The sequence below is a fragment of the Lampetra planeri genome, chromosome 78 (assembly GCF_965212315.1).
Source record: "Lampetra planeri chromosome 78, kcLamPlan1.2.h2, whole genome shotgun sequence".
Lineage (NCBI taxonomy): Eukaryota > Metazoa > Chordata > Hyperoartia > Petromyzontiformes > Petromyzontidae > Lampetra > Lampetra planeri.
The window spans coordinates 2,391,941-2,411,117 of NC_136183.1; the positions used below are offsets into that span (position 1 = coordinate 2,391,941).

The window sequence follows — 19,177 nt, forward strand, 5'->3', positions numbered from 1 at the left end:
AGGGGCCCTTCAGATGAAAACCCGTGGGCCAGGCACCCCCATTCTAGACCCTACGTGGGTGCGTGTGTGTTTCGTGGGGGTGTGCGTGCGTTCGTGTGGAGGGGTGCAAGGAGATGGCGACGCCGGCGGAGTTTCTCCGTTGCTGTGGCATCACATGTACACGGTGTGTGTACACTGTTGGCACAATCGGGGCACAAGTGGTACATCGGTCAGTCATCTCAGTCAGTCGACCCATGGCACCTGAGTCTGCCCCGTGAACTTCTGCCGGCAAGCGTTCGACACTTAACGTGGCCTTAACATGCACATAACCTGGCACAAGCGCCATGGTGACGTCACCGTCACTTAGTGGCTGATGGCGGTCGTTCTTGTTACTGTTTGTGTAAACACTCTGTGTATGTGCAGACTGTGTGAGTATGCTTTGCGTGTACATTGTGTGTACATAATACGTCTACACTGCATGTGTGTAGACAGTGTGTGGGTGGTCCGAATCAGTCAGGCGACATCTTTTCATCAGCTGCACAATGCTGTTTGGAAGCTACCTGGTCTGTCGCTCTGCGTGAAGCTTCGGGTCTTCTCGACCAGTCAAGCCCTCCCTTCTTTAGACGTGAAATGTACGTAGGCCCCTCTAAATGGAACATCTGCATTCACGCTTGCATGCCAACACTCAGATTGAGGGAAGCCAAGTGGTCGCACATTATTTATTGCAGAGGTTTAAGGTACAAATCCAACAGCCACACCTGGCGACTCCAGTAATATTAACTAAAATATGCACCGTCTGTTTAACAGTGGATGTAAAACATACTATTGTGTTATTCAAAACACGTAGGTCATTGCATGTTGGTGTCATTGTCAAAATTTGGTTAAATCCAAATATCCAGAAATTACACAACGGAGATTACACCAATTATTGCCCCCTACTGACAGACGCATGTCCACATGCAGCTGGTGCTGGGCCACCTTATGCCACACAGAGGCAGCTCCCACTTGGGGGTGCTCTTCGAGTGTTCGTGATGAGATATGATACAAAACTCCAAATTGCCGAGGCAATTAAGCAAGTTTAACACGTAGGCTTTCGCGACCAATATCATCCAATAGGTTTTTTGGCTTAGATCGCATAAATATTAATGCACTATCTCTAGTCATCTAGCCTAGCCTAAACACAACCCTGACCGTGTAACACCGATGGCGTTGACCGAGACAGCCAACAACTATCCGGTCGCGCAATATCTAGCAAAGACGGCAGCGACGAAGGCAGCGAAGGTGACAGCGAGGACGAGACGAGCCCACTCCCAGAACCGGCAGCGCTGAGCTCCCGCTCTCAGCTGCTTTTATGCTACCCAGCGTGGCCTGGCTCCACCCTGGTCACACCTTTCTTCTCGAACTCACTAGCAGGTTCCAGGGACTTCCAGATAGGGTCTTCCATGACCCTTGCCCCAGTTCCTCCGCCCTGCCGACACACTCGTGTATATGCTCACCGGCGTGTGTACTGTTTGTCCACCGCAGTTACCGTTGCTGGACAACAGTTGGCTGACATCCAGCATCTGCAACCGGTGGACAGGAAGAGCAACCCCCAACTCCGAGGAACACCACCAACACGAAAAAAAATTCACCACAAAAAAAACCTTGGTTGCAACACTTCCCGCGACCATACAATACAACCGCCCCAGCACGAGCAGCGCCTCCCACAAAGGGAAGGGGTCTCGGCTTCCCCTCGCTTCCGCTGGAGAAATTTCGCACGGGCGTCGCACGATAGGCCAGAAATTGCCCCTTGCAGTGCCATCGACTTTAGCGCTGTCCTGTGCTCTAAGCAAAATAGCACCCGCCGACCTTGCCAAGCCCTCCACGGGCAAAATGGCACCCACCACATGCGCGGTTTCCGGCCCAGGCTCCTCCACTCTCCCGCACTGATGAGGACCGCCGCCAGGGTCCCCTCGTGACTCCTTTCCGCGTCGCTGACCGTGGCGCGCCTCCTGCGCCATCCCACGCTCCCCTCAACACGGCGGTGCTCGGCCATGCCGCGTGCTCGGCACACGTGACCACGGAGGAACGGGGTCCTCCCTCGTCGATTAGCCGCCGCTCTCCCGCAGATTTCTCTCTCCGCCAACAGGCTTCGTAACCGTGGTCCCGGGGCTGCAGGAGGGATTAATGTTTCGCCATTACCATCCTCCGACGACACTATAGGTGGGTTATTTCTTCACCCCACTCCTAACACCAGTTGTAGTGTCATCGTAGAGGGAGACAAGGTTTATAAGGGGGCACCTTCTTTATTGACACCTTCACAGGTTCACAGGTTCACCATCAAACTCTCCCTAGTCATCTAACCTCGCGTAAACACAACCCTGACCATGTAACACCGATAGCGCTGACCGAGACGGCCAACAACTATCCGGCCGCGCAATATCTAGCAAAGACGGCAGCGATGAAGGCTGCGAAGATGATAGTGGCGACGCGACGAGCCAACTCCTAAAACCGACAGCCCTGAGCTCCCACTCTCAGCTGCTTTTATGCTACCCAGCGCGGCCTGGCTCTGCCCTGGCCGCACCTCCCTTCTCGAACCCACGAGCAGGCTCCAGGGGCTTCCGGATGGGGTCTTCCGTAACCCTTATCCCAGTTCCTTTGCCCTGCCGACACCCCCATGTATATGCTCACTGGTGTGTGTACTATTTGTCCACCGCAGTTGCCTTTGCTGGACAACAGTCGGCGTTATTACACACTAGTACAGCACACCGGTGTTGGAGAACAAATCGCGCAGTGTCGGGTTTCACAAAACATTTATATTTACGCGATCTAACCCAAAAAAAACGCTAATATGGAGAATTAAGCACCATATGAATGCAAATATTATTATCATAACATAGTGAATGCTTGGGAGCTTGTTGGCTCTCGCTTCTGTTTAGACATCTACCCAACCCACGGGTCCACATACTGGCCGCTCTTACTCTGCAGGTTGAATCTACGAATTAAGTGTTCAACTTCACTTAATTTTCATTAAAGGCCTGTGACAAAAGTGAATCTATTGGAGCTTCATTGTCTCAAGCTTACACATCTGTAGTGTACGACTGGAGACAATAAACTGTAGAGGCACCTTTTTATTTATTTATCATAACTCACAGTTTTACTTGCTAGCACATAGCACAACACTGACCGCCTAGCAACCATGGCACTGATTAACTAGATAGCTGGTTAACTACCTAGCAGTGGCAACGTTGAGCGATGACAAAGATGGCAGTGATGACAAAGACAGCAGCAACGACAAGACGACCCTGACTCCCACGGACAGCCTCGAGCTCCCTCTCTCGCCCCCTTTTATCCTTCCAGGATCCGCCCTGGCCACGCCCCCCTTCTGGAACCATCTAGCTAGTTCTGTGAGCCACAAGATGGATAATTTCCCTTTGGGTGGGTACACCCAAAATTGCTAACCCCTGGTCACCACTCGGCGCTGCTACACTCCACATCTACTGGGTCTCCTTTTGACTTTGTATTATCTAAGAAGTCCACCCACACCTCCACTTCCACAAACTGCTGGGAGTTGCCTCGCTCTGCCTCACAGTCAGAATTCTCCTCCTGCTTCACGTTGCCTCCATTGATGTGAAGGTCTAATTTTGGAGTTGAATATTCATCTTCACATTTCACCTTCACTTCTTCGCTCTTCACTGTCACTTCACATTTCACCTTCGCCTCTTCATATTTCACCTTGATACCTTTTAAAGTGTCCAAGCTGAGATTTTCTTGTGGTTATTTTTTCATGAAGGATGGGCACATTGCAGCACTTTGACTTTCACAAGCTGATTTCAGACTCGGCTTCTTGGGGATTTTTTTATGCCTGCCTGTTCTCTGGTGTCTTTGAAGTTGTGATGACAGTACAAACGCCTTCCCGCACAAAGTGCACTTGAAGGGTTTAGCTCCTGTGTGTGTTTTCTGGTGATATTTAAAAGCAGATAAACCTGAAAATGCCTTCTCACACACACTGCACATGAAGGGTTTCTCCGTGTGTTCTCTGGTGAATCTGAAGAACTGATGACCGTGCAAATGTCTTTTCACAGACAGTACTTTCTTTGGTGTTCTTTTAGTCTGTGACAAAAGTGCATTTATTGGAGCTTCATTGTCTCAAGCTTACACATCTACCGGGTCTGCATTTGACTTTGTATTGTCTAAGAAGTCCACCCACACCTCCACTTCCACAAACTGCTGGGAGTTGCCTCGCTCTGCCTCACAGTCAGAATTCTCCTCCTGCTTCACGTTGCCTCCATCGATGTGAAGGTCTAATTTTGGAGTTGAATATTCATCTTCACATTTCACCTTCACTTCTTCGCTCTTCACTGTCACTTCACATTTCACCTTCGCCTCTTCATATTTCACCTTGATACCTTTTAAAGTGTCCAAGCTGAGATTTTCTTGTGGTTCTTTTTTCATGAAGGATGGGCACATTGCAGCACTTTGACTTTCACAAGCTGATTTCAGACTCGGCTTCTTGGGGATCTTCTGATGCCTGCCTGTACTCTGGTGTCTTTGAAGTTGTGATGACAGTACAAACGCCTTCCCGCACAAAGTGCACTTGAAGGGTTTAGCTCCTGTGTGTGTTTTCTGGTGATATTTAAAAGCAGATAAACCTGAAAATGCCTTCTCACACACACTGCACTTGAAGGGTTTCTCTCCTGTGTGTGTTCTCTGGTGGCTCTGAAGAACTGATGACTGTGCAAATGCCTTCTCACACACAGTGCACTTGAAGGGTTTCTCTCCTGTGTGTGTTCTTTGGTGTGTTTTAAGAGCAAATGCTTTTGAAAATGCCTTCCCACAGACACTGCACTTGAAAGTTTTCTCTCTCGTGTGTGTTCTCTTGTGTGTTTTAAGATTTGATGACACTGCAAACAGCATCCCGCACAGAGTGCACCTGAAGGATTTCTCTCCTGTGTGTGTTCTCTGGTGTTGTTTAAGACTAGATGAAGTTGAAAATGCCTTCCCACACACACTGCACTTGAAGGGTTTCTCTCCTGTATGTGTTCTCTGGTGGATCTGAAGACCTGATGACCATGCAAATGCCTTTTCACAGAAAGTGCACTTGAAAGGTTTCTCTCCTGTGTGTGTTCTCTGGTGTCTTTGAAGATGTGATGACACTGCAAACGGCTTCCCGCACAAAGTGCACCTGAAGGGTTTCTCTCCTGTGTGTATTCTCTGGTGTCTCTGAAGAACTGATGACTTTGCAAATGCCTTCTCACACACGGTGCACTTGAAGGGTTTCTCTCCTGTTTGAGTTCTCTGGTCCTGTGTCAAATTTCCAGTACGATCCGTGCTGTTTGCATACTGGTCGCATTGTTCTCTTTTTGTACCGAGCTGCGCTGAGTGCCTTTGCTCCATCAGACCAATTCTGAAGAGGAAGCGTCAAAAGAAGCTTCAGCTGCAGACAGAAAAAAATAGATACCATCTACATCAGTATCGAGGCACAGATGAATTAATATATACAGTCACACATGACTTACATGTCTATACTTATTCATATAATCAAGATATTCCCCAATTCATCACACGGGCTGTTAAGGCACACAATGAGAGGGCAAATGGTTATAAATATGCCTGGAAGCCCTAGTTTCTGCAAAATAAAAGTTAACCCAAAACACCAACCAAACTATTTTGGCTGCCTGGCTACAAAAGGAATATTTATAAAAGCAGAAATTCAGCTAACATAGCAAAGGCTGTTGAAAATAATACTATTTGTATTATGCAGAAATGCATAAATGAATGTTCAATCGCAACTTAGAGGTGTGAAGCCAGGCTCAGATTTGCTTGAATGCTCGGATGATCAAACCTAACATCAACTGCACATATGCCGTGTTAATTTCCTGACTGTTTCCATTCTTACAAAAAGTTCTAGGAAAACTAAAAAATAAACTATTGTTTTTATTTAACCTCCATGTTCAATAGTTAATATACTTTACAGCAAATACAAACTTGACACTGTCACATACTGGCATGGTAGAAAGGTGGTGGTGTGTCCCGAACCATGCCAGGCCACTTTCATCTGCTCAGTATTGATGCTTTTCTCACTTCACTATGTAATTAATTTAAGATCAATCAACATAGCAGAGGCCCACAAGCAGTTCAGTTTTCACTTATCAATCATGTTTGCTGTCGGTGATAATCAAACTAATTGTTGAGTTCATAATGCAGTGAAATAACTGCGCCACAACTCCCCGCAAAAAAACCTCTTAAATTCACATACATTTCACATGGATCATGAACATCTATATATATAAAAAAGGGAAATTTGTGAATATGTGTGTCTGTTTGAAATGTTTAGTATACTTCCCGACATGCAACAAACTTTATTTATTTTTTATTTTAAGTTTAATTCATGAGGTAATGATCAAAGTTTTATTTCCATTTGTATATGTTATGTTTTTAAGTTGAGAAGTTTTTAAATATATTTTTCCCCTGGGCAACGCCGGGTACTTCCCGCTAGTATTATATAAACAAGACATTCACCATTCATGACGAATTGGAAGTAACCTCATCACAGTGCTAATGCCATGATAGGTGCAATTTGAGGCCATTAAAGTGTGGATTCCTTGTCAGCAGGTAATTGGAATCATCCAGATGTCAAGGGATGACTGACAGATGAACCAGCTGTGCTCCCCACTGTCTTGCTGGGTGTTAGGAACCCAGCATTCCACCCAATAATGTGGGCGTCGCTCTTACGACCTCATCGTTGTTGCAGAGCAAATATCTATTAACTGCCCTGCAGCATATCTCACGGGCCTCCTCCAGAGAGGTCGACCTTCACTCCTGGCACCAGTCATCAGCAGGTCCGATCACCTCCATATCCTCCAATCTCTTCTCTAGCCAATGCCATGCCTGTTCAGCCCCTAATATCTGAACAAACAAAAGCTGCTTGAGCATGCAGTGTCTGGGAATGTGGGATTCATGACCGAACCAATGCAGCCTCGCCTGCCAAAGAGACTCAAGATTATACTCTATATTGATATCTTAAGGATCTGTAAGCTTCTAATACAATATAGTCTGGTTGAATAGAAGATAAATCATAGGCAGGCAAGCCTTCATTGTATAAAGCAGCACAAATCATTTAAATACGTACATATTTTGCATCCACAGAGTAATATCTGTGGCCAAGAAGAATCACAGCTTTGTTCGTTAGTATCTAAAAACGCTTGTCCTGGTGAGGGTCGCGATGGCAGCATGCTGAGTAGCACGGTCCAGGTCTCTCTTTCCCTGGCGACAGACTCTAGCTCATCCTGGGGAATTCCCAAGCGTTCCCAGGCCAGCCGAGCGACATAGTCTTGGGCCAGCCCCGGGGTCTTCGCCCAGTGGGACGTGTCTGGTAGAGTTCCAGGGGGAGGCTATTGGGGGCATCCTATTCTATATTGATTTCACCCCTAGAGCCAGGCCCTGGGGTTGTGTTCGCCAACAAGCGCCTCGTGGCCGCGTGGCCCACGTAACTCAGTCGGGCCAGCTCAAAATGGCTAAGTGGTGCCATCCTGTGCGTCGAACATCCGCAGGATTAAGGGTGAGGGGCGGGAGCGATGCCAGTATGGCAGGGAGAGGGATGGTCTCAGACGGACTTGACCTTGGCGATGGACACTCAAAGCTTTGTATGGAGCAAACGTCCAGGCACCTTCCACAGTGTTACACGGTCTAATGAAAGACTAAATTTAAATGAGACATTGGCTTCCAAACCAGAGCTGGACGTGAACACATTAACCAGGTATGGGAGCTCTTCCAACATTTGTAGAGCTGCCTGATTATTTATGGAGAGTTGGGCAGGTGGAGTGTTATATGACATGACATTCCCAGGCAGGTGATTTATTTTTGTGGAACATTTGCAAGGCCTCATTTCATGATGGAATTATCAAGGCACAGAACATCCCCTAATGCAATCTCATTGAGTAGCCATTGCCAAACCATCAGCAGATGTAACATGGTTGACCAGCAGGGAGCAATCCTTTAACTTTAACAAAGCATCGATTAGCGTATCATTGTAATCGTAACGAATGCACTGTTTTTTATATGACCATTGGGAGCTTCTCAAACTACATAGTTATTGAAGATGCTACGTAATGTAATGCATGGGGCCAACATAGATGCTATACAACAGCTACGACTAAATACATCAAATCTACATCGCCTGGTAAGGGAAAAAAAGCATGCAAATAGACGCACTAGTGTTAAAATAATTATATATGTACACACACCACCACACACAAACTATGAATACCCACATCAAACACTACAAACAATTACTTCGTTGCTTTGCGGCTATGTCTTCACATTCCTACAACGATTACACATTCAACTATCACTTCCTCAACAATCGCTAAATAGCATTCACTCACACACTATTTACTTTTTTATGCTTATTAACTTTGACCTCCACCTATGTTCCTCGCGGGAAACGTGCACTTCTCTTCACCAAAGTCGATTACAATAATTGATGCCATTCGTACAAGTTCTGCAATGACTGCACCGAGAGCTAATGAAACTCTTTAACACAAAGTTAGACAGCATGCTGCCTGTGCTGCACCTACAGCTAATGCATATCCTGAACACTGAGAAGCAAGAGCATGTTGCCAGGGCTGCGATAGCTGCACCTATTGATAATGACACTCCTGAACACTAAGAAGCAAGATGGCATGCTGCCAGTGCTGCGATGGCTGCACCTACAGAAAAATAATTTCCTGCTATTGGTTCCATGTCTCCTTCTTGCAGCTACTGCCATGCATGCCATGGAAAGGAGACTCTCCAGGGCTATGCTGCAAATGTACCATGGTTCAGCTGCCTACAATTAATGACCATCCCAAGCCTATTCATGTATTTATACCTGCCAACACTACCTATGCAAGCCAATTCCGAAACAATAGAAGATATAACTCATGCTTCAAAATTACATGTTTTGGCACCAACTAACTCATCCTGACATCTGGCTACATGCCCACATTTAAAGTGCAGGGCCAGTTACATAATCGCATTGGTAGTCTGCTGCCACTACCTAATGACCTACCTACATTACCACAGATCTACTTGCATGTCTGAAAATACTAGACAGGCTCACCAGCATAGCAAAAATATCAACACCAAGATGCAAGTCCTATTGCTATGGAAAGACATGCTCCATAAGCAAAACTCTTTATGTTCACAGTTTCAAGTGTGCCACGGAGAAGATGACTTCCGAGTACAATGTTGTCATTCATGCTGACTAAACTCCACATGGTCAACATGAGTGCCACTTAAATGCACTTACAACATCTGAAGTTGCTGTCATTCTGACTGCTGAACAACATTTCACTCGAGGCATCGTCTTGCAACTGAGGAACAATACCCTACACGGAAATGGAATACCGATCCTATGATGCTCTTCAATGTCTACGGATTTGCTGGCAAGGTGATGATGGCTACAATTTCCTACTTTGCCAAACTGACCCAGCAACAGGCTTGCAAACACAAAAAAAGATTTTTGCCATGGACTTCTTTGCCTTCAGGATCATGGTGCGAAAACGGCAGCTTAAATCTATAAAATTGCAAAGAGCTCTTCCACCAATTGGTTGTCATGTATGCCAAACTTGAAGCTTCAGTCGATTAAACCAGGGGTGGGGAACCTTTTTTCTGCCAAGGGCTATTTGGATACTTATAACATCATTCGCAGGCCATAAAATTATCAAATTAAAAATTAGCCTGTTATATTTGGTCAAACATTTAATTAACTCACCCCTAATGTGATGGCTGGAACTGCTTCTCTTTGGCGAGGCGTGTGATGTTAGCTGGTATTGATGATTTTGCAACTCGCAACTGCTTTTCCAGGTTTGCTCCTAGATTTATTTAATTTCGAGTCCCACCTGCGGTTGCCTTGGCAGGGCCAGATTAAATGATTTTGCGGGCATTATACGGCCCACGGGCCGGACGTTCCCACCCCTGGATTAAACATATGCCAAAACATCCAACATCCAACATTGTCTATCATGAAGCTCTCCAAGGGCAACAAATTTAAAAGCTGTCCTCATTATGAACAAACAAGCCCTGTGATTGTATATCACAACCAAAAAACCGTAACAATATACTGTACACACATTTACGGACTTCATTGGCAGAATGCAATAATTCTAATAAAGCCAGTACCAAATGTTTGATTACCGAGACTTGTGCGAAGCCGGGTAACTGAGTTACTACTGAATAAATACTATACTTCCGATGATGTTTGTGCATGAGTGGGGAGTGGAAGTGCAATGGTTAGCGTGCTGTGCTATAAACCCAGCGACCTGATTTATATTCCCACAGAGGAAAGCCACAACATTTGGCTGTCGCCTGATGATGCTGGTTGTAATTACTGGCGAACGTCGTACTCAGATTGTAAATGTTGTGGCTTGGCTCTCCAACGCACAACCGATGTGCTGTACTAGTGACGAATTGGCCGCGTTCCGTGCATGTGACAACCCTTATTAGTTGTACACTCTGGTTCCCTTAATAGTTGGCTGTGTCGGGAGGGTGGCGGGTTTAACGACACCTTTATATATTTACGCGATCTAACCCAAATAAACCTGTATTATGGATGTATAGTTGGAGTTTTCGTGTTTCTCTCTCCCCGTGGTCGCGTGATTTTCCTCCGGATCCTGCGGTTTTGATTACATGCTTTTTATTAACTTACTGTCTGTTGTTGTTGTATCCTCAAATCTTGTAACTCAATATTAACCAACTTCCCAATGTGGTATCGACTGCAAACTTGGTATACTTATGTCATACTGATGACAATACTATATTCTATCATAATTTATATGTTATGTTTCGGCTTGGGTCTAATTGTCCACGCTCAACTAACGTTGGCTGTAAATGACCACGGCCCCTTACGTTATGGCAAGCTTCAGGGCTATTTCCTAGAGTCGTGGAGTCCTGCCATTACGAGTACATTTCATGAAAGCGTGTTTTAAAATTTTTTTTTTTAAATATTACTTATTCCCTCCACATTTAGAGTCAACATCACCACGCGTTTAGAGTATTTTACCGATATACATTTCCACACGTTAATAAGCTTGACCTGGTGAGATAAAAAAAAACTGTAGAAATATTTAAAAGAAATAAAGTTTCAAAGTCGTGAGCCAGATGAAGACAAATTAAACTTAATCTTAAACAACTACGCTGGTTTGGTCGTCTGCATGCGTATCTGGACGTTAATTTATTTACGGACCCGCCCAAACAGCTAGCTCTGATAAGTAGATAACAATTAATAAAACAGCCGGCAAAAAGCCACAGCTCACTTTCATTCGACAAATATAAATAAATAAACCTGCCGCACAACAGCGTCTCTTCGGTCAACAATTGCACCTACTTTCACGCAACACCATATTCACAGTGATGGTCGCAACGCAAAATCTACTGTAGGTACAGTGTTGCTGTTGCACCCGCCGAACACTGCGTCCTGGTGGCAATATCTCCCCAACGAAGAACGTCCGCGGCTGCAACCAAGAACCCTCCACTAATCAGATAGCCACGTACATTTTCAATTCCAGAACTTTCAATAAAATCTGTTCATTATTGGTGGGGTTCGGTTCGACGGCCCAGTGGACAAAACTGACCACTCTTTCGTACGCAGCTCCATCAATATTGCGCCCATTCCCTTGAAACCACTGTGCTTAATCTTTCATTGGGCCGAAACAAGTGTGTGCAAAGTGGCCCTGCACAGTTCCCCGCCCTACATATCAAACCAGCGCTCGAGAAATTCTGTAGGTGTTGCCTTCAATCTCATTGGACTAATTAATTATCCCTTACATTTCATTGCCTCAAAGTGGCCTGCGTGCTTTGTGGCGGCAGCACGCGTCAGTCAGTCAGTCGTCCATTTCCAAACAAGCAGAAGCACACAGAAGGTAAGCGCTGTGTGATAGCATAGGTCTGCCAAGGTCTGCGCCGCAGTGGTGCAGTGCACTGTGGGCGCACATCCTGCGCTGTGTGAGTGTGGTGTGTATGCAAGTGTGCGAATGGTAGTTACGGTAATATAACGTATATTTACGTAACAAAATGGGTGCTGCGTGCTGCCATTAGTGGAGTCCCCAAACAACTTTACCTTACGAGTAGGCAGGGGTCGCTATACAGTGAGTCTTAGCGGACTGAGCTGGCAGCTTCACCTGCCGGGACCACGACCAGTTGCGTAGCGCCCCCTACAGTTTCGGGAGTTCCGCCCATGGGTCAATACCCCCATGGGGCAACCGAGCTGACTGTTTGATGGGTACAATGGTTACTTTTCGCTTCATCCGGCTTATTACCATTTGGATGTATTGACGTTGATCACGTCTCCATGGACGGCATAACACCGACAAATAACATTTTCGAAATAAAAAAACAGCTGGCCCCATAGCGGATCTATGTGTGTACATACAGACGGAGGATGCAGGGGCCAACCTGTGTGCGACCGGAACGGTGCCATTGCTGACCAATGTCACTGTGGCTGGCGCACACCCTCACGCACACCGGAGCTGTGTCTTTGCAATGCAAGGGCATGGTGGATGGTGGAGCGCATATCGATGCTGCGTTACAAATTAAATAAAAAATAACAAACCGCTGCATCTGTAAGTGTGCCAGTGTGCGCTTATGGTGGATAGTGGTGCGTGCGGAAGTGAGGCTCATGTTTGGGTAAAAAAAACACTCTGAACGCGCAAGAACATAGCTGGCGGTCGCCTAGGGACTTGGTAGCGAGCAGGGTAGAGGCACTGCGTGCATTATATCTGTCGTCACAACGTTTGTGCGTCAGTCGGGGGGACTTTATCTGCCAGTACCCGTGCGCAACAGTACAGCGAGATATATATTCTACAGTGCTTCAGATGTCACAGACTGAGAGGCAACGCGGTTTACATAGGCTTTCTGTATAACGCGTCACGTTTGTGTACGCAGACTTCCAGATATCTGACGACAGCCACCACAATGACTACAAGCCCTGGTCGTGGAACACGGAAAGGGTGCGTAAGCTGCTCAACTATTTCATAGTCAATGTCACCTATTATAATTACTCATCCCTATCCCTATAGCAAGCGAAAGAGAGAGACACGAGAGGAGCTCGAGGACGCTTTGCACAAAAACGAAATCGTAAAAGCAACTCCTGCCGCGGCCGAGCCGAAGGAGGTCAAAGATCGTCGCCGCAATTGCCGCCGAGTGGAGCGATTTCGGTTGAATAAGGCCATGCGAGAGCTTGACTTGGGGAATGTTATCGATGAAGGGCGCATAGAAACCAACGCTGGCAACGACGCAATGGATCAACCAAGTGATATGCAGGATGTCCTCATGGACGTACACGATCATGTCATTTCTCCCGGCGACTTCCACGTGGATCTTGAGGAAGGTAAGCAAGAACAAGACGACCCTGCCTTTGTCATTGCTCGAGCCGCTGCGCGGGAGGATCCACAACTCACACTAGGCCTTCAGGAGTTGCGTCGCCTAAAGCGACGTGCTGAGCAATCTCCGTTTCAACAAGATGCTGAGCGAGCGCATCGCGCTGCGCTGGAGGCCCAGCGTCGTTCGAGAATGACTGCCGAGCGACTACTGGATGAACGATATCGTCGCATTAACTCGGAAGCTGAGCGGCGCCGAAGGTTGACGGAAGAGCAGCAAGACAAAGAACGACGTCGCCACAGTGTGCTGGAAGCAGAGCGCCGCGGGAGGTTGACAGAAGAACTGCAGGAGGAAGCGCGTCGACGCCATGCTGAGCTGGAAGCTGAACGTCTCGCCAGGATGACGGAAGAACAACTAGAGGAGATGCGACAGCGCCAGTCCCAACGGAAAATGGAGAGGACAGAAAACGAAGTCGAGGAGACGCTGGAACAGCGACGCGTTCAACGGCGAACCAAGCGCTACAAGGACGCCCTCGCCAACCAAGACGAGTTTGAAGTCTCGAGAGTTTCGGGGAAGAATGTCATCGCAGGAAGACACAAACTACCAGAGCCAACTTCGGTTTTCTCGAAGTGTCGAGCATGGAAGTGGCCAGGCGATGCTTCCATCACATGCTGCATTGGCGGCAAGGTCGCTCTTCCGCCACTCCAGCCTGCACCGGCCATTCTACGCAAGTGGTACCAAGATGAAGAGTTCCGGAAGCAGATACGCATGTACAATCAAGTGTTTGCATTTACGTCGCTTGGTGCGTCTTTCAGCAATCGCCGCTTCGACCCAGTAGCAGAAGATCAAAGTGTTCGAGGGCAGAGAGGCGTGTATACATACCGTATCCAAGGAGCGATGGGCCATTTCTTGGGATCTTTGTTACCATATATGGATCAGGCCGGTTAGACAACGAAGCCCAAGTTTGCGCAGATTTACGTGTACGATCCAGATATCGAAGCACGAGTGGCTCGCCGACAGGGTATTTTTTGTGGCCTGAACAGAGTCGCACTGTTGGACTTGGAGCACATGATGGAGACGAGCAACCCGTTTGCGCGCGAGTTCCTTACGATGGGTCAGCGGATGAGAAGCATGATCGAAGCCGGCGAGAACCCCGTCAACGTTGTGTTTCGCCTGCGTGCCAACAACTATGCGGGACCTCGCACGCACAATCTCCCCACGGCCACGGAGGTTGCTGCTGTGTTGGTTGATGACGGCAACGCGGCGAACAACTGAGACTTGCTTCTCTTCCCACGGTCAGGTGGGCTTTTGCGACTGTTCGAAACCCATTCCATATACGATTCACTTCAATGTCCTCTCTTGCTCCCTCTCGGGGAACTGGGTTGGACGTACACGGATGAGTACACGAACGGCGCTACGTATCGGAACAAGACGCGAATGGCGCTTCGCGAACATGTTGCGTACCGACTCTACCAGAAGGAAAACGACCAGTCGGTTCTCCACCAAGGCGGGCGACTGTTCCAGCAGTGGGTGGTCGACCAACGTGCCAAGTGTGAACATGAGAATCTGCGCTGGGTCGCAGCAAACCAGAAGACACTTCGAGCGGATATTTACATGGGAGTTCTGGATGCGTACCTGCATGAGGGCGTTGTTGCATTAGGCGAAAACCAAGGCTTAGTGTCGGAATACGATCGTCACACAGGCATGTTAGTGCATCCAGAGCCAAGCCGCCGCCGTCACTTCCTTGATCGAGTCGGACAAAGCGTCGTACTTCCAGCGTCGTTCACGGGTGGTGAGAGATACATGTACTCGCAGTATCAGGACTCCATGGCGATGGTGCGCGAGTTTGGCAAGCCGGATTTGTTCATGACTGTGACGTGCAACCCTCAATGGGATGAAATCACAAAGACGATAGACAGAAACGGACCACACCGAACTGCTCAAGATATGCCAGATATTGTCGCACGTGTGTGGCAACAAAAGTTCAACGCTGCGTTAAAGGATCTCGATGATGGGGTGTTTGGGCAGCAAATCGCGCGAATCTATGTGGTCGAGTTTCAGAAGCGTGGACTGCCGCACGCTCACATACTCATTCTTCTCGCCCATGAAGACAAACCTAGGACTCGCCAGGACTTTGACAATTTTGTGTCCGCGGAACTTCCAGATGACGTGAAGAACAGTGATCTGTACAACACGGTTTTGACCAGCATGATGCACGGCCCGTGTGGAGCCCTAAACCCCAGCTCTCCGTGTATAAAGGACGGCGAGTGCACCAAGGGTTTCCCGAAGGCACTGTCCGAGGTGACACAAACCAACCAGAATGGCTTTCCTGTCTACAGAAGACGCCTGCGAACGGACGGCGTGCTCAAGTTCAAGGCCAATAAATATGACAATGCGACATTCAATCAATGGGTTGTTGTGTACAATGCATTCTTCTCTCACAAATACGATTGCCACATCAACGTTGAGGTGTGCTCGAGCATCACGGCGATCAAGTACCTGTACAAGTACGTCTACAAAGGCGCTGATATGACGGAAATCAGTGCGCGGGCATTTGGAGATGACGTGAGGGAGTCTGAACACCCTCGATTGAGCGTCTCATAAAAATACATATAACCTCACAAAAATAAACATAAAACAATCACCAAAACATGTATATTGTGTCCAGCCCCTTTCAACTCCCCACCAACCAAGTATATACACCGCGGGCGGCGACTGCTAGTCAGAGAATTAAAGCAAATACAATCAGGTGAGGGCAGGAGGCAAGTCCCTGCATGGCAAGGCCCCGCGTTGTAATGTTCCAACCTGGACATCGATTCCATACTCGTTGCTACTCAATTGATATCCTTCCAAGAGAAAGAAGATGCGAGGCTCTACCTGGGTAAACAACAACAACCACGACAACAACCACCACGATGTGAACTTCTCACCTCGGATCTCAGTGAAAGCGCGCGCAGTGCAGCAGCTTCCTGATGTCTCGTGACGTCATGCGGCAGCAGGCGGTGACATGACGTCACTTGCGGGGATCAACACAATCCCCTCCCCCAACGAGCGGCGGTGTAACTGAATAAATTATGTTAATGAGCCGCCAGTAACTGTGCGTGGCTTTGCCCAAATAAGGATAGAAAAAATAAATTAACATCACGACGTTTCGATCGAAACACAAGCAATCGTATTTTTTTCACCTGAGGACGATTGCTTGTTGCGATCGAAACGTAATGTTGTTATTTTTTTTATATCTATGTGGCTTTACAGAAAGACCCAAAGGATATTAATTCCTGCAGTCACGAAAGCATTAAGTCAAATTACATTGCTTTTATGGCTTTATTTTGGTGATTTTTGAAAAGTTTTTCGGTTTCGCCATGTTTGTTGTAGGCCAGAGTTAGACTGATGGCCTTAATCTAAGTTGTCTTGTGGTTGTTGTTGTTTAACTTGCATCCCACTGGGATTTTTGCACACAGTGTTGGTGTACGGTGCTTTTTCTGCAATATTTTGCTGTCTTTTCTTGGATTTTCTGTTTGCACATAGTCACTTTAAGATGTTTTCTTGTTCATGTTTTTGTTTTTTTGTTTGTTGCGGTTGCACCCGATTCAAGAGCCGAATGGCTCACAGGGCTATACCTAATCAATTAAACTTTAAATTAGGATTTTTACTGGAACGGAAATCGGCAGTGACCAACCAGACGTGACGTCACGCTCAAAAGTGCGGTGGAGGGGGGGGGTTGGGAGTGAATACTTTGGTGACATGATGTCACTAGCAGGGTCCATTTCCCCAGGCGTCTCACGCCGATGAGGTAATGCGAAGTTGCGACGTCAGAGAGCGGGGTTAGAGTTTTCGTTCATTTAAATTAATTTTCCATTGCTCCCTCTCTTGAACAGAGACCCTTTGGGTGCGTGAGCTCAACAACAACGTGAACACTATTGTGTGTGTACACATGGTGAGTGCGTGTACACTGTGTGCGTGTACACTGTGCGCGTGTGTAATCTGTCTTTGCACAGTAGGGGGCACAGGTGGTGCATCAGCCAGTCATCTCAGTCAGTCGACCCGTGTCACCTGCTGGGTCTGCCCCGTGACCTCCTGCCGGCGGGCGTTGGACACTTCACGTGGTCTTAACGTGCACATAGCCTGGCACAAGCGCCGTGGTGACATCACCGCCACTTAGTGGCGAATGGCGGTTGTTGTTACTGTGTGTGTATATACTGTGTATGTGCAGACTGTGTGGGTACACTGTGTGTACTGTGTGTGGATTGTGTGTACACAATACATGTCTACACTGCGTATGTGTGGACACTCTGGGTGGTCCGAATCAGTCGGGCGGCATTATCTTTTCATCAGCTACGCAATGCTGTGTTGAAGCTACCTGGTCTGTCGCTCCGCACGGAGCTTCGGGTCTTCTAGGCGCCGGTTAGAAACATTCAGACTGACAGGCCAACACTCAGATTGAGGGAAGCCAAGTGGTTTCACATTCTCTATTGCAGAGGTTCAAGGTTCAAATACGACAGGCACCCCTGGCTATTCCAGTAACATTAACAAAAAAATATGCACCGTCTGCTTAACAGTGGATGTAAAATGTACTATTGTGTCATTAAAAACGCATAGGTCATTGCATGTTGGTGTCATTGTCAAAAGAGGGAGCGCGATGGCGAGAAGTGGGAAGCAGAGACTGCTGCGAGCACCTTTGAAGGTGGGCACGGTGCACAAAGGGATGGCCATCGCGTTACAAATATAGCACGCATAGGCACACAATACAAACTCAACACGGCTCGATTATTGAAACTCACTACTCTACAGACGTCTGCTAAAAAAAACATTACAATCTGCGGTGTGTACAAAATTCCTAGGCACGTCATGACGGGTACTGCATTTGCTTCCAGTGGCTAAACGCGAACATTTTAAGGACGCACTCATTACACAAAGTGCTTGCCATAACATGGGACCTCCTTTGCCAGTGTAGGGCTGTTACGGGAGGGCTGTGGGTGCATACGATCCAACGGGTAACAAACACAGTGGGCGGAGTTACGGGAGGACACGGGTGGGGTGCCCGCAACGACGTCCGCATCAGGCAGCCTGGGGGGTTGTGATCCTGACGGGGGGTATAAAGGGGGAGGACAGAGAGAGCTCGGGGCTCAGTCTGGGAACGAAGGAGGAAGAAGGAAGATCTTCTAGTTAGAAGCCCTGGACTCCCCTCGACGCCGCCCTTGTAAGGGCTGCGGAGGATCGAGCCAGAGGCGTGGTTCCGTGAACCAGGGTCAGTACCCTGGGACTCCGGAGACCGTAGCCCGACTCACCAGTGTCGGGCCAGTTAGCCTCCCCTAGCCCGTTAGTGGAGGACTTGGGAGTAGGTCAGGACTAGCTAGGGTGTATCCCCAGTTATCCGGGTGAGGGGGCCGCTACCCCCTCTAGTGCTGTCCTGTACCGACAAGCTTGAATAAACATACGTGTGCCTCAACCTGGGTGTCCAGCGTACTTACCGGTACTTCATCTGGTGTCAGAAGAACTACGGACATGGAAACACGCCAGACAGCTCGAGCCAGAGTACCGGAGGAGGACACTGCTGAAGTCATTGAGCCCGAGACGGCTCACCAAGACATGGCGCAGCCGGGGGCCGACGCGTTCCTACCGGGGCATCGGCATGAGGAGGGGCCGCAGCCAGACGCGCTACGGCTGGCTCACGAGAGACTGGCGGAGCTACTGTACGCCGCTGCCGCCACGCTGGAAAACATCACGCGGCTGGGGGCTGGTGGTCCACCACGGGGCGAGGGGAGTCGTCGACCTGAGCGCCTTCCCGCCATTTCTGAAGACTCCAACTTTGAATTTCCCGCCATCGTTACGGCAGCTGCAGAGGGCGTGGCCGGGCTCA

At 48.1% G+C, this 19,177-nt stretch overlaps 1 protein-coding gene and 1 pseudogene across 1 annotated transcript; one reads left to right on the top strand and one right to left on the bottom strand.

Annotated features, from left to right (window-relative positions):
- Positions 1-684: 684 nt before the first annotated feature.
- On the bottom strand, positions 685-16,307 carry LOC144738165 (uncharacterized). Its single transcript, XM_078621147.1, has 2 exons — positions 16,248-16,307; positions 685-5,395 (listed from the first exon to the last, which is right to left on the bottom strand). Exon 2 carries the CDS (start codon positions 5,353-5,355, stop codon positions 4,114-4,116), a length of 1,242 nt encoding a protein of 413 aa, XP_078477273.1. The 5' UTR covers positions 5,356-5,395; positions 16,248-16,307; the 3' UTR covers positions 685-4,113.
- Positions 13,168-16,045, top strand: LOC144738224 (uncharacterized; annotated as a pseudogene).
- Positions 16,308-19,177: the final 2,870 nt, after the last annotated feature.

What these genes read in the sequence shown, in the direction of transcription:
- LOC144738165 (XM_078621147.1), bottom strand. Translation starts at nt 5,355, where the DNA reads ATGGAGCAAAGGCACTCAGCGCAGCTCGGTACAAAAAGAGAACAATGC.